The 24,616-nt window shown below is 34.6% G+C and overlaps 1 protein-coding gene across 3 annotated transcripts in view; it reads right to left on the reverse strand.

Moving 5' to 3' along the window:
- Nucleotides 1-24,616, reverse strand: part of mpp2b (MAGUK p55 scaffold protein 2b) — a 51,581-nt gene that overhangs the window by 24,712 nt on the left and 2,253 nt on the right. Inside the window, exon 3 of one of the 3 annotated variants that reach the window (XM_051124800.1) lies at nucleotides 14,678-14,758. In XM_051124800.1, the coding sequence (XP_050980757.1) occupies nucleotides 14,678-14,708 (31 nt within the window). In that variant the 5' untranslated portion in view covers nucleotides 14,709-14,758. Of the gene's footprint in view, nucleotides 1-2,296; nucleotides 2,730-14,677; nucleotides 14,759-24,616 lie in introns of those variants that run through there. The other 2 variants (XM_051124797.1, XM_051124799.1) reach the window with 2 other exon arrangements.

Raw genomic sequence — 24,616 nt, forward strand, 5'->3', positions numbered from 1 at the left:
TTTTGAGGGCCTAAACATGCTCAGAAACTCATGAAACTTTGCATACGTGCCAGAAGTAATGAAAATTTACATCTGATATGGGTTTCAGAAGTGGGTGTGGCAAAATGGCTCGATAACGCCACCTATAAAATTTCAACAAAGTGCCCCTTGAGCTATGTTTCACATACATGTACAAAATTCGATAGACACATGTAACACACCAATGCCTACAAAAAAGTTTCCGGTATGACGTTTGAAACCCAACAGGAAGTCTGTTATTTTGAATTTTCTCTGAAAGTTTTGTGCCATTTTCAGGCGTTGTATTTAAACAGATCAACACCAAATTTGGTCAATCTAATCTAAAGCCCTTTGTGACGTTAAATTGCAAAGATCTTGAGTTTTCGTTGGAGGGCATGTCCATGGCGACCTGACAACCTTCAATGTTTCGTCATGAAACAGGATGTTGTTTTAATTCAGGCATACAATGTCTGATCTGCCGCAAACATTTTATCACATTTGATAAGAGTCACATAAGAATCCTGGCCTGAACACATCTCAAGGCCAATATTCCATTATAATCATAGCGCCACCTGCTGGCAACAAGAAATGACTTGTTTTACACTACATTAGGGATGTCACAAGTCTCAATATAATATCGAACCGTTCGGTACGGCATCCACGGTTCAATACGCTCTTGTGAATTGCGGTTTTTCGGTTTTGCATTTAAATAATTTGTTGTTTTATTTATCTCGGAATTTGCTGTGTGTGCCCATGATTTCACGTGCTGAGATAAGGAAACGCTTCCTTATCCGCTTATATTTGAAAAAGCAACACACGCAGAGCATCTTCCCTTCTAATGACATGCAATGATAAGCCTTTCTAAACCTGCTGTCCAACAAAAGAGTTATAAAAACAAAAGTTTTAAAAAACATTATAACTTGTTTTTAATTCACGACATCAGTCGAGTGTTTAAAATAGCTTCCTTATGTGATCTGATGTAGCTTCGTATCACAGAATGAGGCAGACAATATTGTATACCTGATGTCGATCAGCAATAGCTTACAAATATACTTAATCATTATGGGTTATAAAAATATAAAAAATAATACCTCTCTCAAAAGAAATATTAAGAAGACATATAATAATCCACACTTTTTTCTGTGTACAGATGTTTACAGGAGTATTTTGTTGTTAAATTGTTACAAAAAAAACACACTGATGTGGCAAACTATTAGAACCAAAACCAAAAATCGTGGTTAAAAACCGAGGTACGTATTAAACCGTGGACTAACTGTATTGTTGCATCTCTATTAAACATGCAGCGTCCAATCTGCACTAGACTTCACATGTTTGGTAAGAATCCTGGCCTGAAAACATCTAAAGGCCAAAATTCAGTTATAATCATAGCACCACCTGTAGGCAACAGGATATGTCATGTTTTACACTAACTCAAACATATCATGTTTAATCTGCACCAAACTTCATATGTTCGATCAGAGTCTTGGCTTGAAGGCATCCGGTGAGTCCGGATGCAAGGGCCCTTTCAATGCTGCTTGCAGCTTTAATTAATGACAGAATTATCCCTTTCATTCCAGAATAAAAAGTTGTGCAGACAGTCTTATAATATTGCTTTATGACCAAGGAAACTGTTCAAATAAGTGTAAAGAAACTGCACTGTGAAAAGATGCAATGGAATGTATTCCACTTATAAACGACTGCATTTTGAAGCTCAAAGACAGTGAGTCAAGAGTGAAAGGAAATCTGGAAATAAAGGAAGTTGTCAGACTCATTCTCTCCAGGCAGCTGTAACAAACACAGGATGTGCTCTTATGCACAAAGCTAATTGGACACTAGTTTGTCACCTCTCCTTCAATGCACCCTTCCCTGTCTTTCCTTTCCACATGCACACACGCATTCTGTGCTAGAGAGGGATGTAAAAAATGTTGGTGACAATTTCTATATATAAGTGTATGCTTAATGCATTCTTATTGTTATTTCATAATACATAATACATCATAATACATTATAATACTTCGCGATATGCCTTTCAATATTTATAATCAATAATTTTTACATTTCCAGTTCTTCAGAAAGATCATTCCTTTGATCATGCTATAAACTACAATCAGAATATGATGCTTCTCAGTACCAACTTAATTTACATTTCATAGGCATATCAGTCAGTTCATCCATCCTTACAGTAGCATGTGCTGTTCTAACTGCAAAACCACAATAAAAACTGAAGCCCCTATTCCTCCGGTCAAATCACAGCATGCTTTTAAAAAGCTGAGCTGATCTTACTCTCTCTGAGTCTTACCTCCTGGCCCCTCCAGAGAGCTGATCGATCCAATCTCCTCTAGGGACATTCTGTTATAGAGACTCCCAGCCATAGTTCAATCTCTCTGAAGCCTCTTTTCCTGCCTCTATAATTTACATGCGTTCCTTCCCTCTTTTCTGTTCCACCACTTTTTTCACCTCCTTGACGTCAGCATCGGTTTCCAGAAAGCCTCCCCACCTCTCATTCTTCCTCTTGCGTGTCCCTTCCTAGATCTTTCATTTCTTGATTGCTCCCTCCCTGTTTTGTGACACCTCAAGCTTCCTTGTTCTTCCCATGTTTGTCTTTCCTCTTCATCTCTCCTGTTGTAAGTTTAAAGACAGCATAAACGGCTGGGTTTTCTGCCTCCTAATATCCTTCTATCTGACTCTACCAACACAGATTCCAGATACACAGGTTGCCAGAGAATTTCAGCCTCCTCCCCATCACTCCCTCTCAGCTGCTGAAGACTGTGACAGACTCACCAAGAACGCTCAACATAGCTGTAATACCAAACGCAGAGACCTAATAAAAGGAGACAATGTAAAAGAGAGAGACAGAATAGAGAAAAACAAAAGAGGAGAAAGAGAAAATGTCTCACAAATTCTCCTCAGGAAAGAAGAATCGCTTGGGAGCTCTCTATAAAATATGATCTGCTTAAATGTGTCTTCTATGAAATTACACTGAAAGTGGAGACTTATTTAAGTCTCTTGGATCTCTGTTGTTTTATTCCTGAGAAAATGTTTTAGATGAGCTCTCAGCAATGTCTCAAACCCTGCCTAGATATGTCTGCAATCAAAGAACAATATGAAATTACAGTCTGAAACACATTTCGTGATTCCACGATGATCTGAATGATCCCATGCACATTTATTTTGTTGTTAGCTACAGTAAAGGTGGTAATTTTGTACTAAATAAATAATATATTCTTTCATAAACAGTTAAAGTGGTGGAGTGTTAGCAGTGCTGTTGTGATGAGATGAGCAGTTGTTATTGCTGGTGACCTTTAAATATAAGTTAACCAGGCATGCAAAAATACCAACACTCTGCATATAAAAACAACCGACAAACCACAAATAACTAAAAATAATTTTAGATTTTAAAAAATGACAAAACAAGTGAAATTACACATTACAATAATTTTAAAAAGACAAAATTGTTAATGCATTAGATATCATTGACAACTAACAACATATTTTCAGCATTTATTAACCTAGGTTAATGTAAACTTATATATGTACAGTTGCGATCGAAATTATTCAACCCTCCAGAAACTGCAGCACTTTACAAATACAAGCTTTTCTGAAGATCCAGGACTTTATAAAAAATTGCATCTGAAATAGATAACCGGCATTTTAAAAGTGATAATGTCAATATATAATGTAATATTTTTAAGCAGTCATAATTATTCAACCCCTATTCAACTGCTGTTTTTCAGTCACTTATTTGTATGGTGGGGAACAAAATTGTCTTAAAACACAGTTAAACTTAGAAACTCTATTAGAAAACAGAATTAGCTTAAGCTGTTACACATACATACGGTTAGCCCATGCATGTGCTGAAATTTGAGTAGCTAATATGACAAAGTGAATACAGCTCTCACAAAAGCTATAGAGAAGCTATAGAGAAGAAATAACTGTATTACTTTAGAAAGTTGATTTCCAAGACATTAAAAATTCCTAGAGACGCAGCTGGCAGCCTTATTCCTAAGTTTAAAATGTATTGTACCAGAAAGCCCTTGAGGGTGTTGAAGAAAAAGCACAATATCATAAAATGTTTGATCAGAACAACTAAGGAGAAACCTGCGATGTATAGCCCATTCAAGATGATCCCATGAAGCTGGAAACATATTTCAATACAGAGTATAAGATGAACACAAGACAGGCATTACTTTCATATTGGGGCATCTTGTCAAATGCCACTCTTGACCAAGAAGAACATAAAACGCTGACTTGAATATGCTAAAATTCATTTGGATAGACCTGTGGAGTTCTGAAAGAATGTTTTATAGAGTGTTGTGACCAAGCTGGAACTTTTTGGACCCATGGATCAGCAGTATGTCCAGTGCAAAAAAGGCAAAAATTATGAGCAGAAGAACACCATCTTCATAGTCAAACATTGAGGTGGACCAGTCTTGTTATGGGGTTCTTTTAGTGTTGCATGAAGAGGAAATCTTGACTGTATGTGCGACAACATGGATTCATATCAGGCCATTTTGGCAAGAATTGTGATGGCTTTAGTGCCAAGACTGAAGCTGATGATCAACTGACTTTCCTGCAGGGCAATCATCCCAAAATCTACTTATGCTTGGTCCAGGGATCAGTAATAGAATGTTCTTGAGTGGCCTGTTCAATCTCCAGATTTAATTCTCATTTAAAATATTTCGTTTAACTTGAAGAAAGCAGTGGCAAAGTGAAAACCAAAGATTATCAGTGATCTGAAAGCTTTTTCAGGCAAAGAATGGGCCAAGATTGCAGTAGAGAGTTGACAGAAGTTTTTAAGCACTTCCAAGCAGCGTTTATTGGTGGTTTTTAAAGAATAAAAGATTCTGCACCAAAATTGACTTTTGAGGATTGAATAATTTTGAACATGAATGCTTATAACCAATTTAATATTTTTTCATTATGCATCAACTTACACTCTCAGAATTACTTAAATGTGTATCAATAAACTAATAGTGTACTGACGTCTTTGTTGAATTGTTTTCACAAAATTTGGTCTCTGCAGCAAAATGTCTTGCAGGTCAAGGGGGTTGAATAAGTTTGAATGCAAATGTATATACATAGGCTATTATATGTTTATGGGTCATTCTATAATTGTGGGTATATCTCATGTCCGTGAAGTATATTTTTAATATATTTTCATCAATATAAAGCCCCAGTGCTTAATTTTCTAGTACACAACTATATTTTTTCCAATTACACTACTATATGTTGAAAAAGCCATATCTTTTGTTCAAAAATGATGTTCATATCACATACAACCCTGGTATTCAGCTGTCAGATTTTGTAAAGTTGCTCATTCTACTCTGCATTTAAGCATGAGAATTACCTTAAATATAAATTAATTTCACACTTTTGCCTTCAGTAAAACATTTGGGTGTGCACTTCAAAAATAATATGTGTTTATTGTGATATAACTTGTTTTATTTGTTTCCGAAAAACCATTGTCAACTAAGTCACCCACTAGAAATCCCACCCTCAAAAAGGAATGGTTTGTCCCATTGGTGGATAATTTGCACAGTATGATTCTAGTTTCCTCTAGAAGCACATGGATGAAACATTAGAAGTTATGTTCTCTCTCTTTCCCCTAATATTGGTTAAACTAGCAAACCTGTGTCAAGAGTGGATTAATTGACTGTCAACAGTGTTACAGAAGTTTTATTGCTGCAAATTTTAACAAGACAATTTAACTAAAACTTATGTTTTGTTTATTAAAATATATTTCTAAACATACCATATGCTCAGTAGTTCTAAGCTTCCATGTTGAGTATAGGCCCAAAACACAATGTCAACTAAGTTACCTGCCACCTGTGTTACCCAGTAAAGGTAACATGGTGGACAGTAGCAAACATAGATGGTATTTCATGCACAATTCCTACAGATCACCTTTATTTATGTATCACTTTACAAAATATAGATGTATACAATGTATAGAATACATTGACTATTGTAAATTTATACAACTTGAAATATTTAAATTATGTAAGTATATCAGTATGCATTGGTCATTATAGACAAATGTACATTGTGGTAAACTTATACCAAGGTACCTTAAAGAGACAACAAAACCAGCAACAGCAAAATAAACTAAGAGGCAGAAACTGTATTCATGCTGCAATGCATGCTGGAAACCTAAGCGCCAGTATGGTACTGTGGACATCACACTACTACAGTTAATCTGTAAATAAACACGAGATGTCTGTAATACAGACACAAACAAACACTGTGATTCTACAGCGCAATGCTTCTACATCAATTATTCCCTGTTTCTGTTCAATGTGAAGTCACAGTAAACTATTTATATTTAATTGTTTTACATCGTAGAAATACTGCTGTAAAAATGATCATGCAAGTACAAGAACTATTATCCAACAAACACTGTACACTCACACCAATTCACGCAAATGTTTTACAGTGTAGGCTACTTTGTAAACATCAACACTGTAAACAAACTGTAAATCTAAACCTTGCAATAATGAATAAATACTACACAAAACAAACTGGAGAGTCCATATTGTGCACATTTCCAACAACTGACTAAATGAATTGTATGTATGATCAGCTTGTTGTCATGATGTTGGCAGCCAGTGTTTACATGTGGCTAAGTGGACCTCATTATCACAAATGTCAACTGAGGTGATATGAGGCTTGTATCCTTCAGACAGGTCTAGATGTGTGATAGAGCTAAATGAGGAGCTATGGATGACACTGACAGTTAAGTAATGGCGAGAAAAACTGTTTCTTTAAGTGACTGGGTCAAGCTAACAGGTCCTAATTGTGATGATATACCAAAGTCTTTAGGGTCAGTGCTCAGCATCTAAGCTCATTGGGGTCTTTCTAGTGTTTAGAAAAAATCTTTGCTAGTGCCATTGGCCAAAAACTGGAGGCACTGACATCACCTATAATGAAGAGCATGGACACTTTTGTCCTAACCCACTTTACAACCTAGATCAGCCCAAGACATTCTGTCAAGCACCACTTCATTCAGTGAGTAATTGAGCTGGCCTTCTGGATCAGCATGTTTAGTTGCTTACAATCTGCTGTAATGTTATTGCTCCCTCAGCAGACCACAATGCAGAAAGGCATGCAGACTACAGACTGGTAAAGCTACAGGTTTAAAACCTGAGCAGCATCTTAAAGTACAGTGACATTTCTAGAACAGTTATTACTCTAATCTTTCTGTTATATATATGTATCTATGACTATATGGTCATATATTATAATCATTAAGTAAACATATTTTCTTTACAACTTGAATACCTGTGCATGCATACAGTATCTTATCTCATCAATTATCTCTTATTTTATTTTAAAAAATATCCATGTATATATTTTTAAAAGTTTTTTTTTTGTGAGTCACACCACATGACATTTTACAATCTGAACTAACCTTGCATTGTCATAAAAAGGTCTGATATTTTAAAGGTCTGAAATTATCTGATATTTTAAGAGACTAACTTAACTTGACACAAGTCATGAGGATGTACAGGGTCCTCTATTATAATTTACTGTTTTATGTTTTGCTGCATGATTCTGAATAATCATCTTCAGTTTGTACAATTAGTAAAGCACTTTGAAACTAAAAAAAAAATGGCAATTTAATAAGGTTTTCTTTTCAAGAGTTTATTCATTTAATGATCCATTTTTTCATTATCAGGACAACTGTATCACACTGACATTTTTTAGTTTATTACTTAATTAAAGGTGACTACAACAGGATTCGTACAGATACTGTAAAATGAAATTTCAAGACTTTCAAGGACTTTTCAAGTATTACTTTTCTGATTTTCAAGGACTTCAAACAGAGATCTTATCAAACAATGTCTTTCAAATGTTAAAAAGATAAATAGATAAAGTCCCGATCTGAATAATGATTTACAAGCCATCATTTCAGATCAGGACTCGGAGCGTGGATCACGAATCATTCAATTTGTGAAATGATTCACGAACCTGCTCCGAAGTTCTGAACTAAATCAAATGATTCACAATACGCTTTCCGAACCCCCGATCTGAATTAAATGATTCATGATCCATGCTCCAAAGTTCCAATCTGAATCAAATGATTCGTGATCCGTGCTCAAAGTTCTAATCTCAATCAAAAGATTCACAAACCCGCTCTGAAGTTCGGATTGCGAATCAATCAAATGATTTGCAATCCATGCTCCGAAGTTCCAATCTGAATCAAAAGATTCACAAACCTGCTCTGAAGTTTAGATTGCAAATCATTCAATTCACAAAATGATTCACGAACTCGCGCCGAAGTTCCGATACAAATCAAATGATTCACAATACGTGCTCCGAAGCTCAAATATGAATCAAAAGATTTGCTAATTTAATTATTTTGCTTGCAAAATATTTTATCCACAAATGCAAAGTTATGAAAGTTATGCCCCACTTTTCTTACTTTCAAGAAGACATTAAAATCTATTTTAAATCATTATCTGCCTCATGTAACAAAAAGGCAACTAAAAGATGTATGCTCACTCTTTGGTGTTTTTGTATAAATTTTATTTGGTAATTTATGTTTTGAAAGAAAAGTATGTTTATTGTTATGTGATCTGCTTATTTATTTATTTTATTTTTTGTAATCATTTATTTACGTACTTATATCTTTTTTCTTTCTTTTTCCTTTTAATTCTTTTGAATTGTAACTGCTATGTATTGTTTGGTCATCTCTGAACCCCTGGCATTTTTTCCTTGGCATCTGTTTTCTCACATTTGTATTTTCTAAGCAAATGTTTAAAAACAAAAAGCCATGTTTACATGACATTGTCAGTACTACAACTGGCTTAGCTTGATTGTTTTCTGGCATTAACTGAAATAAGCGAAAAATGTATGATTTTTTTTTATTGTGTGAGTTTTGCATGAAAAGATATGTGCTTATCGAAAAAATTCATAGATAGATTGTCTTTCAATAATTCAAGCACTTTTCAAGTACCTCTTCAAGAATATTGCTATTTTCAAGGTTTTTCCAGGCCTTAAATTTCAAAAAGTCAAATTCAAGTACTTCAAGCCATTTAAGCACTTTATACAAACCCTGATATAATGAAAATCTTACTTTCTTACATGTTTAAGTGCTATAATCAGGTCCCTGGTGCATCTACAAACCCAGAAAATGTGAAAAAAAAAACAACCCAGTGACTTTTGTTTTAGAAAACCTTCTTCTGCAAGCTTGTGAAAAAACAAGACGTTCAGATTTCGTTCCCCCCGTAACGTAAAAATGGGATCTTATCACCGCCATAATTCTGTTTTCACAAGCGACATTGATGTGCCAGTTCTAACACCATGGCAAAAGTTTGAACAAAGCATGTTAACTGTCCCGTTGTTGGCTGTACAAACAAGCACAGAATACTATTTAGAGTCCCAGCCTCAGAGGAGACAAGACAGCATTGGAATTATTGATTTATTTACTGTATATTATGCCGCTGCCACACAGATCTAATATAAACATTTGATTTCTTTCCCAACTGTTTGCCTTCACAGACATAACCGACTGTTTTTGTAACTCATGTGTGTTTTTAACGCAAACTTGTATAGTGTGTATTTGACAGTTTAAGTGCAATAAGACATGAAAGAGAACTTAGTTTAGTACTCACATGCCATGTGGCAGCAGCCTTTTTTGTACGTGCTTCGGATGTGTATCAGAAGTTATGGCTTTAAAACACATGATTTCAGTGTGATAGACATTATAATCAAAACCAAACAGATGTTTTTTGGCAGAGTATCTGACGTTCGAGCTGTAAAGACACAGCCTTATTCTGGAAAAGGGGCGGGGAGCAGCAGCTCATTTGCATTTAAAGAGAAATGCACGAAAACAGCATGTTTCTGCTTCTACTCAGAACAGGCATTTTCAAAATGACACAATAAATGATCTGTAGGGTATTTTGAGATGAAACTTCACAGACACATTCTGGGGACATCTGAGACTTTTTACATCTTGTAAAAGGTGTCCCCTTTAAGAAATGTTGAAAAGCTCTTTACAGAAGGGGTGTATTCTGCCACTGGAACTGCACCTCCCTACCTCATTTTGCTTCTACAAGCGCATTCTCCTCCCGCCAGCTGCAGTTACTAATTGAGCAGCGTCTTGTTGTTCCTTCACAATGAGGCATGAGCTCCCTTTCGAAAACCTTCACTCTTCACCACACCTCTCTGGACAGATATGCTGCCAACCTCCACCTGAACTGCTGAAACCATCACAACTTTCAACAAGCAGCTGAAGACACACTTTTTCCGCCAGCACTTAACCACCCCACACCCTTAAACCAATTTACTCTCGTTCAGTTTCTTTCTTGTACATTTCTCCTTTGTTCTAGCTTGTTTCGTAATCTAGCTTAGAGGCCAATTGAGCCTCTATGCACTTCCAATGACAGGATTATGTTAATATTTGCAAATATCAGGTCTAAAGTTCTTGTTTCTTTTTTTTTAGTCTACAAAACCTCCTGAGTAGACATCAGAGGACAGATAGCACATAGCCAAAACAAACATTCTGAGGTAGGTAGTATATCTGCAGCCCCAGAGGGAGTAACTCAACATTTGGGTCGCTAACCTGTGAATAAGAATAACGTGTCCCAGGTTGCGCCATTCGTTATTCACACAAATGGGAAGTTCACCTCATTTTTCTCGGGCTCTTGGTCTCTTTTCGGTCTGTGTGCACAATCCATTCAGTGCGGTCACAGAGCTGAAAGTATCGGCTCAGAGCCAAGATTCTGTGCAGTGTAGGAGATTACAATGTGTGTATTCTCATGACTGCAGGTCAGCACTAAGAGCTCATTCATTTAATTCCAGAAACCTGCACAATGACAGAAGGATGGTTATGTCTGTGAAAAGACATACAATTCAAGGTAATGCTGATAAAAAGGGGTCATCGAATGCAAAATTCACTTTTACTTATTGTTTGAACATAAATGTGTGTTGGCATTGTGTGAAAACATAGCCACCCTATAAGATAAAAAATCACCCAGTGGGGTTTTTTAATCCCCATAAATCATAACCACTTTTTCAGATCAAGCCATAGATTCTTGGCAGAGTGACGTAGTCATACACAGGCACACGTCTGTTGACTGACACTGGTGTTTTAGCACAAAACTACACCTGAGTGAGCTGTAAACAGTCTGCCATCATTTCGACACCGGAGCAGGAGTAGACAAGAATGTCTCCTAAGTATTTAAGGTATTCTGTTGTTGGATGTAATAATGAACATTGCAGTTGATTACTTTCATTTTTGAACGGAATGCGCCCCCCGATCTACATCAATGCGTCTATGTTCATGCAAAATAATTCATGATGCACCTTCACCTACAGAAGAAGTCAGTATAAGTTTTTTTTATGAATCTTTGCAAATCGCTTTTCCTAATAATGTGCTAGTTAGCAAGTTCTCAGAGAACAGTCTCTGCTTGTCACCCTACAGCAGAGAGGGGTGGGGTGAGCAGAGCTCATTAGCATTTAAAGGGACATGCACTGAAACGGCTCGCTGTGATCAGAGCTGTTTTTGACAAAGTAAAAAGAGTGTTATTTTACACTACCATTAAGAAATTTTAACCAAAGTATGTTATAGACTTTTCATTAAGACCATAAAGAATCATTTCAACTTGTGAAAAATGGGCATCCAATGACCCCTTTAAAAGATACTTTAAGCATATACTCTGGGGTACCTTTGGTAACATTTTACAATAAGTTCTTAAAGGAGAAGTCCACTTCCAAAACAAAGATTCACATATAATTTACTCACCTCCTTGTCATCCAAGATGTTCATGTCTTTCTTTCTTCAGTCGTAAAGAAATTATGTTTTTTTAAAGGAAAACATTCCAGCATTTTTCTCCATATAATGAACTGATATGGTGCCACAATTTTGAATTTCCAAAATGCAGTTTAAATGTGGCTTCAAACAATCCCAAATGTGGTTGTAAACGATCCCAGCTGAGAAAGAAGGGTCTTATCTAGCGTAACGATCGGTTAATTTAATAAAAATGAGGGATGTCACAATACTCAATATAATATCGAACCGTTCGGTACGACATCCACGGTTCAATATGCACTTGTGAATTGCGTTTTTTCGGTTTTACATTTAAATAACTTGTTTTGTTTCTCTCGGAATTTGCTGTATATGTGCCCGTGATTTCACGTGCTGAAATGAGAAAACGCTTCCCCGCTTATATTTGAAAAAGCAACACACACAGAGCATCTTCCCTTCTAATGACACGCAGTGATAAGCCTTTCTAAACCTGTTATCCAACAAAAGAGTTATAAAACAAAAGTTATAAAAAACATTATAACCTGTTTTTAATTCACATGTCGATTAGCAATGGCTTATGAAAATTCCCGAGATGGCTTGAAGAACACAGACAAACCATATATTATTGCAGTGTTTATTGTCCTTACAACGTTTATATCTTGTTTTTAATCAGTTACAGCAATAGCGATGCTTTTATCCATATTAGAGAAGCTGGAACGGAACGTAATCAGTGTTACTTCTTTGACACATATGTGGTTTTTTGCACGAGGGCACCCTCTGGCGTCCAGTATGAATGAAACCCATTCTATTTTGCATAAAAATCGAAAAAATAATACCTCTCTCAAAAGAAAAATTAAGCAGACATATACTAAACCACGCTTTTTCTAGTGTACAGAAGTTTACGGGAGTATTTTGTTAATTTGTTGCAAAAAAAGCAAACACTGAAGTGGCAAGATATCAGAACTGAACCAAACCGAAAACCATGGTTAAAAACCGAGGTACGTATTGAACCGTGGACTAACTGTATTGTTGCATCCCTAATAAAAATAATACAATTTATATACTTTTAAATGTCAAACGCTCGTCTTGTCTTATTCTGCCTGGACTGTTTTTTTTACGGTTAATGACAGTTAGGGTACATCGAAAAACTCCCATCTCATGTTCTCCCTCAACTTCAAAATCGTAGTGATGTAGGATGATTTTGAAATCATTTTGAAGTTGAGGGAGAAAATACTATTAGAGTTTTTCAAGTACAGGAAAAGGTATTTAAATTATATATTTTTAATGAAAATAACCGATCGTTATTAAGTTAATAACACTCTTCTTTCTTGGCTGGGATCGTTTACAACCACATTTGGGATCATTTGAAGCCGCATTTAAACTGCATTTTGGAGGTTCAAAATCGGGACACCATACCAGTCCATTATATGGAGAAAAATGCACAAATGGTTTCCTCAAAAAACGATTGAAGAAAGAAAGACATGAACATCTTGGATGACAAGGGGGTGAGTACATAATAAGTGAATCTTTGTTTTGGAAGTGGACATCTCCTTTAATTTTAACATTTAGTCCACATATTTGGCATTAGAAACTACTAATGAACAAACAATTTATTAATCTAGATTAATTAATGTATGAATATCCTGCTATTCATTGTTTATTCATGCTTACAATTAGCAGTTAATTGAACCAAACAAAAAATGGAACTTTTGTAAGTACTGTAAGGTGTTGCTTATTAAATAACTGTAAAATAAAATAATAATAAAAAAAATCAATGTATGATTCTATTTTCTCCCTTCTAAAATACATTGAGTTATTAAATGGCAAAAAAAAAAACACAGCTGCAAAAAAGATGTTTCAAACACTTTCCCATCTTACATTGTTCAGAAAAAAACATTCCCATCCCGAATTACAAAAATTGCTTCTCTTTTAATTATGATGTGAAATTCCAAAAATCGAAAACATTGAATACCTATATACTTTTTACTGCATAATATTTAGTATTTACTATTTACTGTATGATATTAGAGTTATAGGTACACTGTAAAAAAAACTAAAAACTTTTTATTTTATTTTAATTTGTTGTTTTATTTATTTAATTTGGTGAGTCATCTTAAAATAATTTGTTACTCTGCTGCCTTAAAATTTTAAGTTCAGTCAACTCAAATAAGTTTAGTCAACTTGAAATGTTAAGTTGTACTAAGTAACAACTTAGATATTTCTGCTTGTTAAACTTAAAAGCTGGGTAAGTAACCCAGCTGCCTTAAAATTTTAAGTTGAATCAACTTAACATTTCAAGTTAAGTAAACTTTTTTGGAGTTGACTGAACCTAAAATTTTAAGGCAGCCAGGTAACAAATTATTTTATTAAACTGACTCAACAAACTGTTTTTTACAGTGTACAGTTTCTATTTTCAGCATTTATTTGATTAAATTATATTAAATGTATTCTTAATTCATTTTTATTGTTTAGTTCATTCTTTGATATTTAAACCTGCTGTAATTTCCAAATGCTTATTTTATGTTACTTGTCTTTCATCATCCCTTCTCAGCACCATCTCCCCTGGTCTCAGAATAGCTTCTGTACAGGAGGATAAGATCATCTCTCAGTTTTTGTCTTTGTTTCAACAAAAGAACATCATAACAGAACAATGCATTGATTTTATTCTGTGTAGCTGTCCAGAGAAATGCAATGATATTGACTCAAGTGTCTCTCCAGTGAAAGCCTAGGTTTGAAGCTTGGCAGATGTGTGGATACTCAGTGAAGCACAAACATTTAATCCCAGTTTATTGTGGGGTTTCAGCCAAAAATGTCTGACTGGCTTGTTATGGTTGTCACTGACTTTCCCTCCTCATTAGATCACAAAACCCTTTTGTTTTGGACCGGTAACAAACTCTACGTTCAGTAAATCATTAAGATAACACATCTTACCTGAGTCAGAGCTGGCGGATGCTACTGGCATTTTCGTTTTCTTTGAGCGTCTGTCCACGTACCAAATTTGTCAGAGGCCAACTGAATAGAGAGAGAGAAAGGGAGAGAGTTTCTGTGTGAAAATCACATGGTCAGCCCAAGTATTTACCCCAAATCCACCCTCTCTGTAGAGAGATGTAATGCATTCAGTTCTGGATAGATTACTTACAAATTGTAGTTCATTACTGAATACAAATTACACAGCGAAAACTGTAGTTAGTAATCTAATAAGCAGGGAAACAAGGAGGAAGGATCTAAATACAAAGGAGATACTCCAATAAGATAAACCAAAAATCGCAAGAGAAAAGCTCCTGGCAGTAATGAAAAGCAGGAACGCAGGAAACAAAAACATAACATTATAAATACTTTTTGACAAAATATTTTTTTCAATTTATACATGAATTCAGATGCATGTTTCCATTTTAAAATCATACTTTGTAGAAATCATCCAATTTCAGCTAAGCAAACAAACATTTATTATAGACTTTACACGTTTTCACATAAACAGAAATCATCACAACATGCAGTCTTTTGTTTTCTCTTGAGAAAGTTGTGCGTTAAACTATCCCTAGTGGGAAAATCAACACGTGACGCCATGCACAAATTTGCCAGCTCTTTCACACTATTTTAGCTGCACACCTAGATGCAAACGCTGTTAAATGGCACTTTATACCAGGGAGTTTAAAGGCACTATCTTACGTTGTAACACATCTACACACACACACTGTGTTAAATATAGCTCTCACTGAAGCTGTTAAACTCTGACTGTGCACCTCAGCAAGACTTTGCATAACCCAGTTGAATGTGTATGTGAGAAAGAGATCGTTTAAGTGTGTGTGTGTTACGCTCCAATGCACTTTACCAGTCTGCTTAGCTTATTGTCAAAACCAAACCTTAAGCACAGAAATATGACAGCATATGAGCACGGAGAACTGTGAACATGGTAATACAGTGTTTCGGGAGACCATGAGCAGGGTGTAAAATGAATGATTACATCAAAACATAATCAAGACGTTTGCCTTTGGTTTACAAGACAAACAATCAGTGTTTTTGCCCTCAGTCAACACTATAAAAGAATACAATTCATAGTCCAAGTTATTTGAATCTGTATAAAAATGATAAAAATTGCTGAAAATTTACTTCCCCTTAGGACGTACAAGATGTAGATGAGTTTGCTTGTTCATCACAACAAATTTGGAGAAATTTAGCAATACATCACTTAATCACTTAATTCGAATCATGATATGAACAAATGTTTGTGAAATGTCAATACCGCCCCTCTCCCCTTGAAGGTCAAGTTAATTTTATTAATTTTATTTTCTACATAGTGCCAGATCACAACAAATGTCATTTAAGGTTAACTTTCCTATAGAACAGGTCAATACCTTCTACTGTTATTTTAAAAAAATCTAAATTGTGTTATGTTATTTATTTTATTTACACGATGGCATGTCATTTTATAGCGAAAACGCGAACGGGATCGCGGAGTTTATTCATAAAAACGCAATTTATAGCGCAGAATGCCACGGAATTCATCAATTTTTGGATGAATAGATCAAAATGGAGTCTGTCACTTAATTCGAATTGCGATATGAACTAATGTCTGTGAATATTAAAACGTAAAAGACTATTTAGATATGAATCCTGCATGTTCCGCTTGGCTCTGTATGTATGAATGTCGGAAACACGGGTTTGTTTACTACACAATACTGAAGCACGCGTGAGGCTCACAGTGATTTTTGGCCTCTGCGTCTCATTATACGACGACGTGAACATATGAACTTCATCTCCAGAGCTGCTGTGAGAGTCATTTCATGTGAATTTTACCGTTTCATTTGAGAAAACTAGTATCATATCATGGTGTATAAACACAGAAACTTCACGGCAACCTGTCAAAATAAAAGTATGGTTTTACGCGTAACAGAAATATATTACTCTTGTATTACTTTTGTACAGAATAATTTACGTCTTTATATATTTCTATTTCTGGCCAATTTAAATAAAACAATTAAATGATAAAAATAATTATTACAACCAGATTAACCACTTAATTCTAATTCTAACACTAATTCTACAATTATTATTAAAACTTTTTTAACAGAATATTCACACAAATTTTCTTCAGTGTATTAATTTTAACAGTAAACCTCAGTTTATTTGAAAATAAATAAATAAATAAAAGGGTTTTAAAAAAAAAGGTTTAATGCCTTCATTTAATTATCAGAAAAAAATAAAACACAAAAATTTCTGGAAAAAAAGGAAAGAAAAAGATTGTAGGGCCCTATTGTTCAAAATGTTGAAATTGAGAGGGGTTTTTTTTTCACTGAAATAAATGCTTTAGTTATTATACAGAGAGAAAAATACCAAAAAAAAACCTAGGGGAAACACTGTCTCCTGATTAAGACAAGACAACTGTATCACTAGAAAAAGCAATATTATGAACAGGACTCATATTTGAGCCAAAAAACAACAGTTTGAATTTTAAAAATGCCACCTCATTCTGACGGCACCCATTCACTGTAGAGGATCTACTGGTGAGCAAGTGATGTTTCTTCAAATCTGTTCCAATGAAGAAACAAACTCATTTACATCTTGAATGGCCTTAGAGTGCATTTATTTTCAGCAAATTTTCATTTTTTGGAGAACTATTTCTATGGCACTCCAAATTTAGCCAGAGTCATGAACACTGAGCGATATACCTCTTTGTTATCTGTCTGTTACCGTCTCTCTCTGTAACATGTCTGTTGTGACACTGGCTTTCCTTAATGGCTGAAAACCCAGCAATCAGCTCCTCCTGCCAGAGCAGGAGCCTGGACACAGCTGTGTGTGTGTTACTGACAAGTGAGAGATAAGACACAGGAGTGATAGACAAAATTACATCTCTTAACACAAGAGAAAGACGAGAATAGCATTTCTTTCTTCAAGCAATGAAAGAAGCCAAAATACAGGGTACATCCTGAAACAATCCTGATCTCAATTAAGACACACTCTATTAATTCTTAACAAAGCTCAGTTATCTCTACAAAAACAGTGAAGTCTGTGCCATTAGTGTCAGCAAATGAGATTCCCGGTCTTATTGTTCCAGATTCAGTAGTTTAAATAACTTGCTTTATAAAAACTCAACATAGTCTTGTGGCATTCTGAAACTATTTTAGCTTTTGGCAGACTAGTGGATATTTCATATAAATTCCTTTGATCTCATTAGTACAGTATTATACAATCTACTGACGGTAAGGTTTAGAGATTAGGTTAGAGGTGAAACTTTTTTTCCAAAAGTCACACATGTCTGTACAAATTACATTGTATGAACTGAATAAGAAATCACTACCTCATAAAATATCTTTTCTTAAGATTGGGCTGGCTAGCTAAAACCATAAAAAGCATTTTCGTTACTTGAAATAAAATAAACAGCTAGTTTTTAAAATTTCTCATTTTCATTTAGTTTAACTTGAAGTATCAAAATAACTACAACTAAAATAAAATAAATAAAAACTATGTAAACACTTAATTTTAAACTAATAAAAATGACAAAACACTAATAATTTAGTAATAAAACTACAATTTAGTGCTGTGCAATGATTAATCACGATAATCAGATCTAAGTTTTTGTTTACATAATATATGTGTGTGTACTGTGTATATTTATTATGTACATATAAATACACACATGCATGGATATATTTGAGAAAAATATGTTATGTTTATATATTAAAGGGGTCATCAGATGCCCATTTTCCACAAGTTGATATGATTCTTTAGGGTCTTAATGAAAAATCTATAATATACATTGGTTAAAAATTCTTAATGGTTGTGCAAAACAACACTCCGCATTCCCTTCACAAACAAATGTATTCCACAGCATCTTCAGCGGCTTAGATGTCGGGAGTAAATGATGACCACTAATTATTACATCCAGCAACACAACACCTCAATCGCTCAATCTGAGATATTCTTGTCTAACTTACATCCCTGTCCCAGCATCGAAACAATGGAGGTCGGACTGTTACAGCTGATTTAGGGTGGGTCTGAGGTAAGACGCTCATGTCAATCAACTATAGTGGGAGCGGCCTCTGTCGGTGTGACGCCACAGGTATCTGAGAATGGCTTGATTTGAAAAAGGGGATATTATTTTTACAGATTAATTAAAAACCACTGCACGGATTTTTATCATTATAAGGTAGATTTGTACATACACTGCCAACACACATTAATGTTCAAACAACATCTAAAAGTGAACTTTGCATCCAATCGTATTTTCTCCCTCAACTTTAAAAATCATTTCAAAATCTTACATCGCTGCAGAAGTACCGACACAGTCTTTGGAAAGTGAACATGCAAATAAGATCAAACACCCTTAAAAAAGGTAAAACAGCGATATAGGATGATTTTGAAGTTGAGGGAGAACATGAGATGGGAGTTTTTCGACATACCCTAACTGTCATGAACCAGAAAAAAACAGTGCAGGCAGGGTAAGACAAGACGAGCGTTTGACATTAAAAAGTATATAAATTGTATTATTTTTATGAAAATAAACGATTGTTACGCTAGATAAGACCCTTCTTTCTTGGCTGGGATCATTTACAACTGCATTTGGGATCATTTGAATTTCCTCAAAAAACATAATTTCTTTACGACTTAAGAAAGAAAGACATGAACATCTTAGATGACAAGAGGGTGAGTACTTTATATGTGAATCTTTGTTTTGGAAGTGGACTTCTCCTTTAAGTGCAAATACAAACACTCCAATGATGAGGCAGATTTGCTGTTGTATGATGTACTCTTCAGTATACATACTGGGTTTATATGACAGTCCAAACTGAATCATATTGGTGAGTAAAAAAAGGAAGTAAAAAGTAAGGATCTAAAATTCAGACCGCCAGTCTGTGATTCATCTGTTATTTGCTCCTTGACATTTACTGGTTCTACTAAAGTTCTAAGGTCCCCTGTGCAATCTGCAACCTTTAAGTGAACTGGCCAATCTCTGACCAATCCAATTTGAGTCTCACAACATAGCCAAGGTTCCAAACAGGTTACCTAAACCGACCCCCTGCCCGTCACTGTGTGGAAAAAAACAGGTCACCTACAAATGATTTACTTCAAGTAGTGACTGCACATTATGTTTAACATGGACAAATTTCACAATCAATTTTAGCTCCGTTTAAGGACACAAAGAAACCAACATTCAAAAAACCCCCAGGTACTGGTGAATCTGGGCTAAAAATAGCTCCTTGCAGCTCCCTCAGGTTGGGCTTCTCATTACTTTACATGGGAGAATGGTTGTAACCAAGACAACCATAAGCGCCTCTCACACACGCAGCTTCTATTTTTTTTTTTTTCCTTTGTGCCGGTTTGCCATGGCAACAACAGGGTCTGCATTAAATAGTAATTACAATCTACATCAAGCAGTGGTTTTTGAGCAAAAGATGTGGGGTACATTTTCTAATAAATAGGGTTACTTCAAAAAGTTACTATAAAAAAGTTACTACATTCATAATTTAGCACAACATGAGATGCCGTTTATAAAACAGTTACTACTAAATAAAATATTAAGGATTTATTCAAATGTTTTACAAAGAAAATCATTTTTTCACTAGAACAGAGGGGTTTTCCAAAGGGGGGATTGTAAGTTGTTGAAAAGCTAATAATTAAATAAAATGCAATATCAGAATAAAAAATGAGCCAGCACAACTATTTCAAATACAACTGAAATTGCAACATATCTTATTAAATTACAATGATCAAATTTAAGGCTGTGCATGCACAGCTTATAATTCTGTGTTTTCAGGGGGTGTTTAGAGAAAATAAATTTTAACTAAAAATGGTCAACTTTTTATGTGTTCTGGCCATCTATTTACATGACAACAGTGTTTTGGGGGGCCTAAAAAGGCTGAATTTTGAAAACAGGTTTCAAAGTGCACATTTTTGAAAATTATATCATCATCAGCTCCATGTAAACTACAGAACGCAAGTTTGTGAATATGGTGATGTCATCCGCATATTACTGAACATTACACGTTCAGTCTATAGGCATATGTACATATGTCATGGACACCTATTTCTGCCACTGCCTATTTCTGTTGCGACTTTTGATCTCACAATTTTGACTTTTTTTCACAGAATTGCATGATACAAACTCAGGATTGTGAGACATAAACTTGCAGTTGCGTCATATAAAGTCAGAATTGCGAGATAAAAACTCACAATTCTGACTTTTTTGCAATTGCGAGTTTATATCTTGTAATTCTGACTTTTTTTTTTTGCAATTGCAATTCTGACTTTTTTTCTCAATTGTAAGATATAAATTGCAATTGCAAGGAATAAAGTCAGAACTTCGAGATAAAACTTACAATACTATATTGCAGTTCTGACTTCTTTGCAATTGCAAGTTTATATCTTGCAATTCTAACTTTTTTGCTCAGAATTGTAAGATATAAAAACAATTCTGACTTTTTTTCTGAATTGCTTGATATAAACTCACAGTTGCTAGAAATAAAGTTAGAAGTTAAAAACTTGCAATTCTGACTTTTCTGATTGTGAGATATAAGTCCAGTTTTGAGGGGGAAAAAAAGACTGGTAAAGTCACAATTTCGAGAACTCACAAATCTGAGAAAAAAGTCTGAATTCTGACTTTATAACTCACAACTGCATTTATTTCATGCAATTCTGAGAAAAAAAGTCAGATTTGCAAGTTTATATCTTGCAGTTCCGACTTTATTCCTCAGAATTGCAACTTTATGTCTCAGAATTTTATATGACGCAGTTGCGAGTTTATATCATGCAATTCTCAGAAAAAAGTCAGAATTGCAAGATGTAAACTAGTAATTGCGAAAAAAAAACAGAATTGTGAAATAAAAGTCACAATTACCTATTTTATTTTTTATTTAGTAGCGGAAATGTGCTTCCATAATATGTGCACACGCACTCTGTGTTTCTTTACAATGTGACATCGCTAACTACAGGCTTGCCATGCATAATACAGCATTTTTAGTTGTTTTTCGCGGATCTGCGTAAATGAGGATCATTTTGACAACGCTGTTGTCTGTGCATGAAACATCCAAAAACGTACCCTCAGAGCGGTTCAGATCATAGTAAATGCTGCTTCTCATTAACTCTGTCTCTGCAAACACTGCGAGTTAAACACGCAGCTAAAAATGCAATGCGCACTTGGTTCACTTCACAATTTACATTCACATAATTTCATATTTTGGACCGAAGTTTACAGCATTTCACCAATATCCTTCTAAAAAAAAAAAAAAGCTTTAGGATTGGAAATGTTAAAAGCTTGGGGGTTTGAATAAGCATTTGTACGTTTTACAGTTTAATTCTTGTAAAGAGTGAACCTTAGTGTGAACACACATAAAAGTGACTTGAATGTTCATTTAAGTAATATACTGCAAGTGCATATTTGCAGACTATTTTAAATGAACTTTATGTGGGTTTTACATTTTTCAGGAACTGAAGGTAGTTTTCTAAAAAATCATATGTTTCCATTCACATTCAATTGTTTCTATTCGTTTCGGTAACACTTTATAATAACGTTCAGTTGTAAGTCATTTATAAGTGATTAGTTAATGATAAAATAATCATTTACAAAACATTAACAAATGATTAATATGCTAACAATTTGTGTATGTTTTGTTAATTCATTTACATGTCAATTACAAGTTAATTTACAAGTAATTAGTTAATTATGAACTAATCATTTACAAAACATGACTATATGTGTATATAAATGATTAATAAGTGATATGTTGAAAAGCACAAAAAAATGCAATTACTCTAAAACTATTTTCTTTTTTTATTCCTTTTTTAATAATAAATGATTTGCTGTCAAGTGAATAAACGTGTAAACCCTTTCTCTCATCAGCACAGACTTGTGTTCTGTGTGGAGTGTGTGGGATCTAGTGATAATGTAAACCAGTTTTACCCTCCACTGAAGATCACATCAGGTGCACAGAGCTAAAATACTCTATGTGTTTACCATCTTTACCCTCACCAGTCAGCCCTTACATTGCAGTACACAAAACAAATATTCAAAACCTGTTGTGTAAACACATAAATAAATCATTTACAAATCTTTCTGCATCCCCTAATCTAAAGTGTAAGCTACTCATCAGTTGTATATGTTTTACAAACCTGCCGGTTACAGGTTGTGTGGGTATACACACTGGTGGGGAAAGATCTACGAATGATGAGTAAAACATTTGCAACTGATGAATTGTTTCTGCATTAGGGGATGCAGAAAGATTTGTAAATGATTTATTCATGATGTGATCTTCAATGGTGGGTAAACATTTCAATGATTGACATTTCAATTATTTATAATTGATTAATAATATATTAACTAGTAACGTATTAACCATTGACTAAGGATCTGTTTGATTATTTCATGATATGCTATTTTTTTAAAGATAACTTACGACAGATTTGTAAATCGTTAGCATATTACTTAATCATTTGTGAACCTATAGTGATGTTTTGTAAATTTTTAGTTCATCATTATCTAATCACTTGTAAATGTTTTATAACTTAATCTACAAAGCATAGGTAAAAATACTAACATATCACTTATGAATCGTTTATGAATGTGTAGTCATGTTTTGTAAATGATTAGTTAATTATTAACTTGTAGATTACTTGTAAATGAATTAACAAATCATACACAAATTGTTAGCATATCACTTAGTAATCTTTTATAAATGTTTTGTAAATGATTATTTCATCATTAACTAATTGCTTATAAATGGCTTACAAATCAACAAACGTTATTATAAAGTGTTACCTTTGTTTCTTTTAATAAGAAGCAATAGCTCTTATTAAGCTCCTAATTCAGTCTTTAGTTTAGAACACTAACTGTTTTGTTTTAGAACAATAATTTAGAATGTTGCTATTTGAAATTTAAACATTCAAAATAAATAATTCCAGCAACATCCTTTGCAATCAACATATTGCTGGAAAATTTATACACGTTTGAGCAGCCAAATACACACTGACAGCACATGATTTGCTGCTTGCTACTGTTAGCCAAAGGCAAGGCAGTAATTATAATTTCTACTTATATCAAGAACCTCTCAGCATGATTCCTTGTATTCCTTGTACAATAATTTATCATGAATTTTCTCATGACTTGCGCACAAGTGCTTCTAAATTAGCTACAGCTGTGTTAAAGATACACACACAGTTACACACATAAGCTCAATTAGCTTAACCAAAAGTAGTCAGGACAGCAGATGACAGTGGGAGGTCAGCACTAACAGCACTGTAGCATTAGCTCTCCGGCTGCGCAGCTGCAGCGACGGTTGCTTGGCAACACACAAAATCCCAAGAGCTTGTACTGTAGGGTATTTGAATGGAGCAAAAGAACTAGAAAATTAGAGAGTAAATCTTGTTAATAGTGCTGCTTTGCGCTTAGGCATGTCATTTAGAAATGCAATTGATGTTCTGTGTTACGTGATCGTGATGTACATTATTCAAGTAAGCGGTTTCAGGACGAACTGTGGTCAGAAGTGTTCACGGTCTGTTTTTGTGTGTCTACATACAGATAATTAAATAAGCAAATTTTCTTCTTGGGCAGCTGTTGTGCCACCTGGTGTACAAAAATGTGCCAACTGAGTGACATGTTGATGTCCCACAGTATAGTATTCATCACTCGAAGAGACGAAGACGTGTACCGTAAATTGACTTGCAACCAAACTCATTTTACAATAAAAACTAAATCAATCGAATCTGAAATATGAGCTTATAACAGCTTAGACCTTCTGAGGTCAAATACCACATCTTGCATTGTCACTTCATTTTATTGAGTGCACTGATACATCACCAGTTTTCATGGAAACAGTCCCTGGAGCTGCACACGTGGGTAAAGCTGTCACACACAGAGTGGAACAGAAGCAGAGAGGT

Source organism: Labeo rohita, chromosome 12 (assembly GCF_022985175.1).
Source record: "Labeo rohita strain BAU-BD-2019 chromosome 12, IGBB_LRoh.1.0, whole genome shotgun sequence".
Taxonomy (NCBI): domain Eukaryota; kingdom Metazoa; phylum Chordata; class Actinopteri; order Cypriniformes; family Cyprinidae; genus Labeo; species Labeo rohita.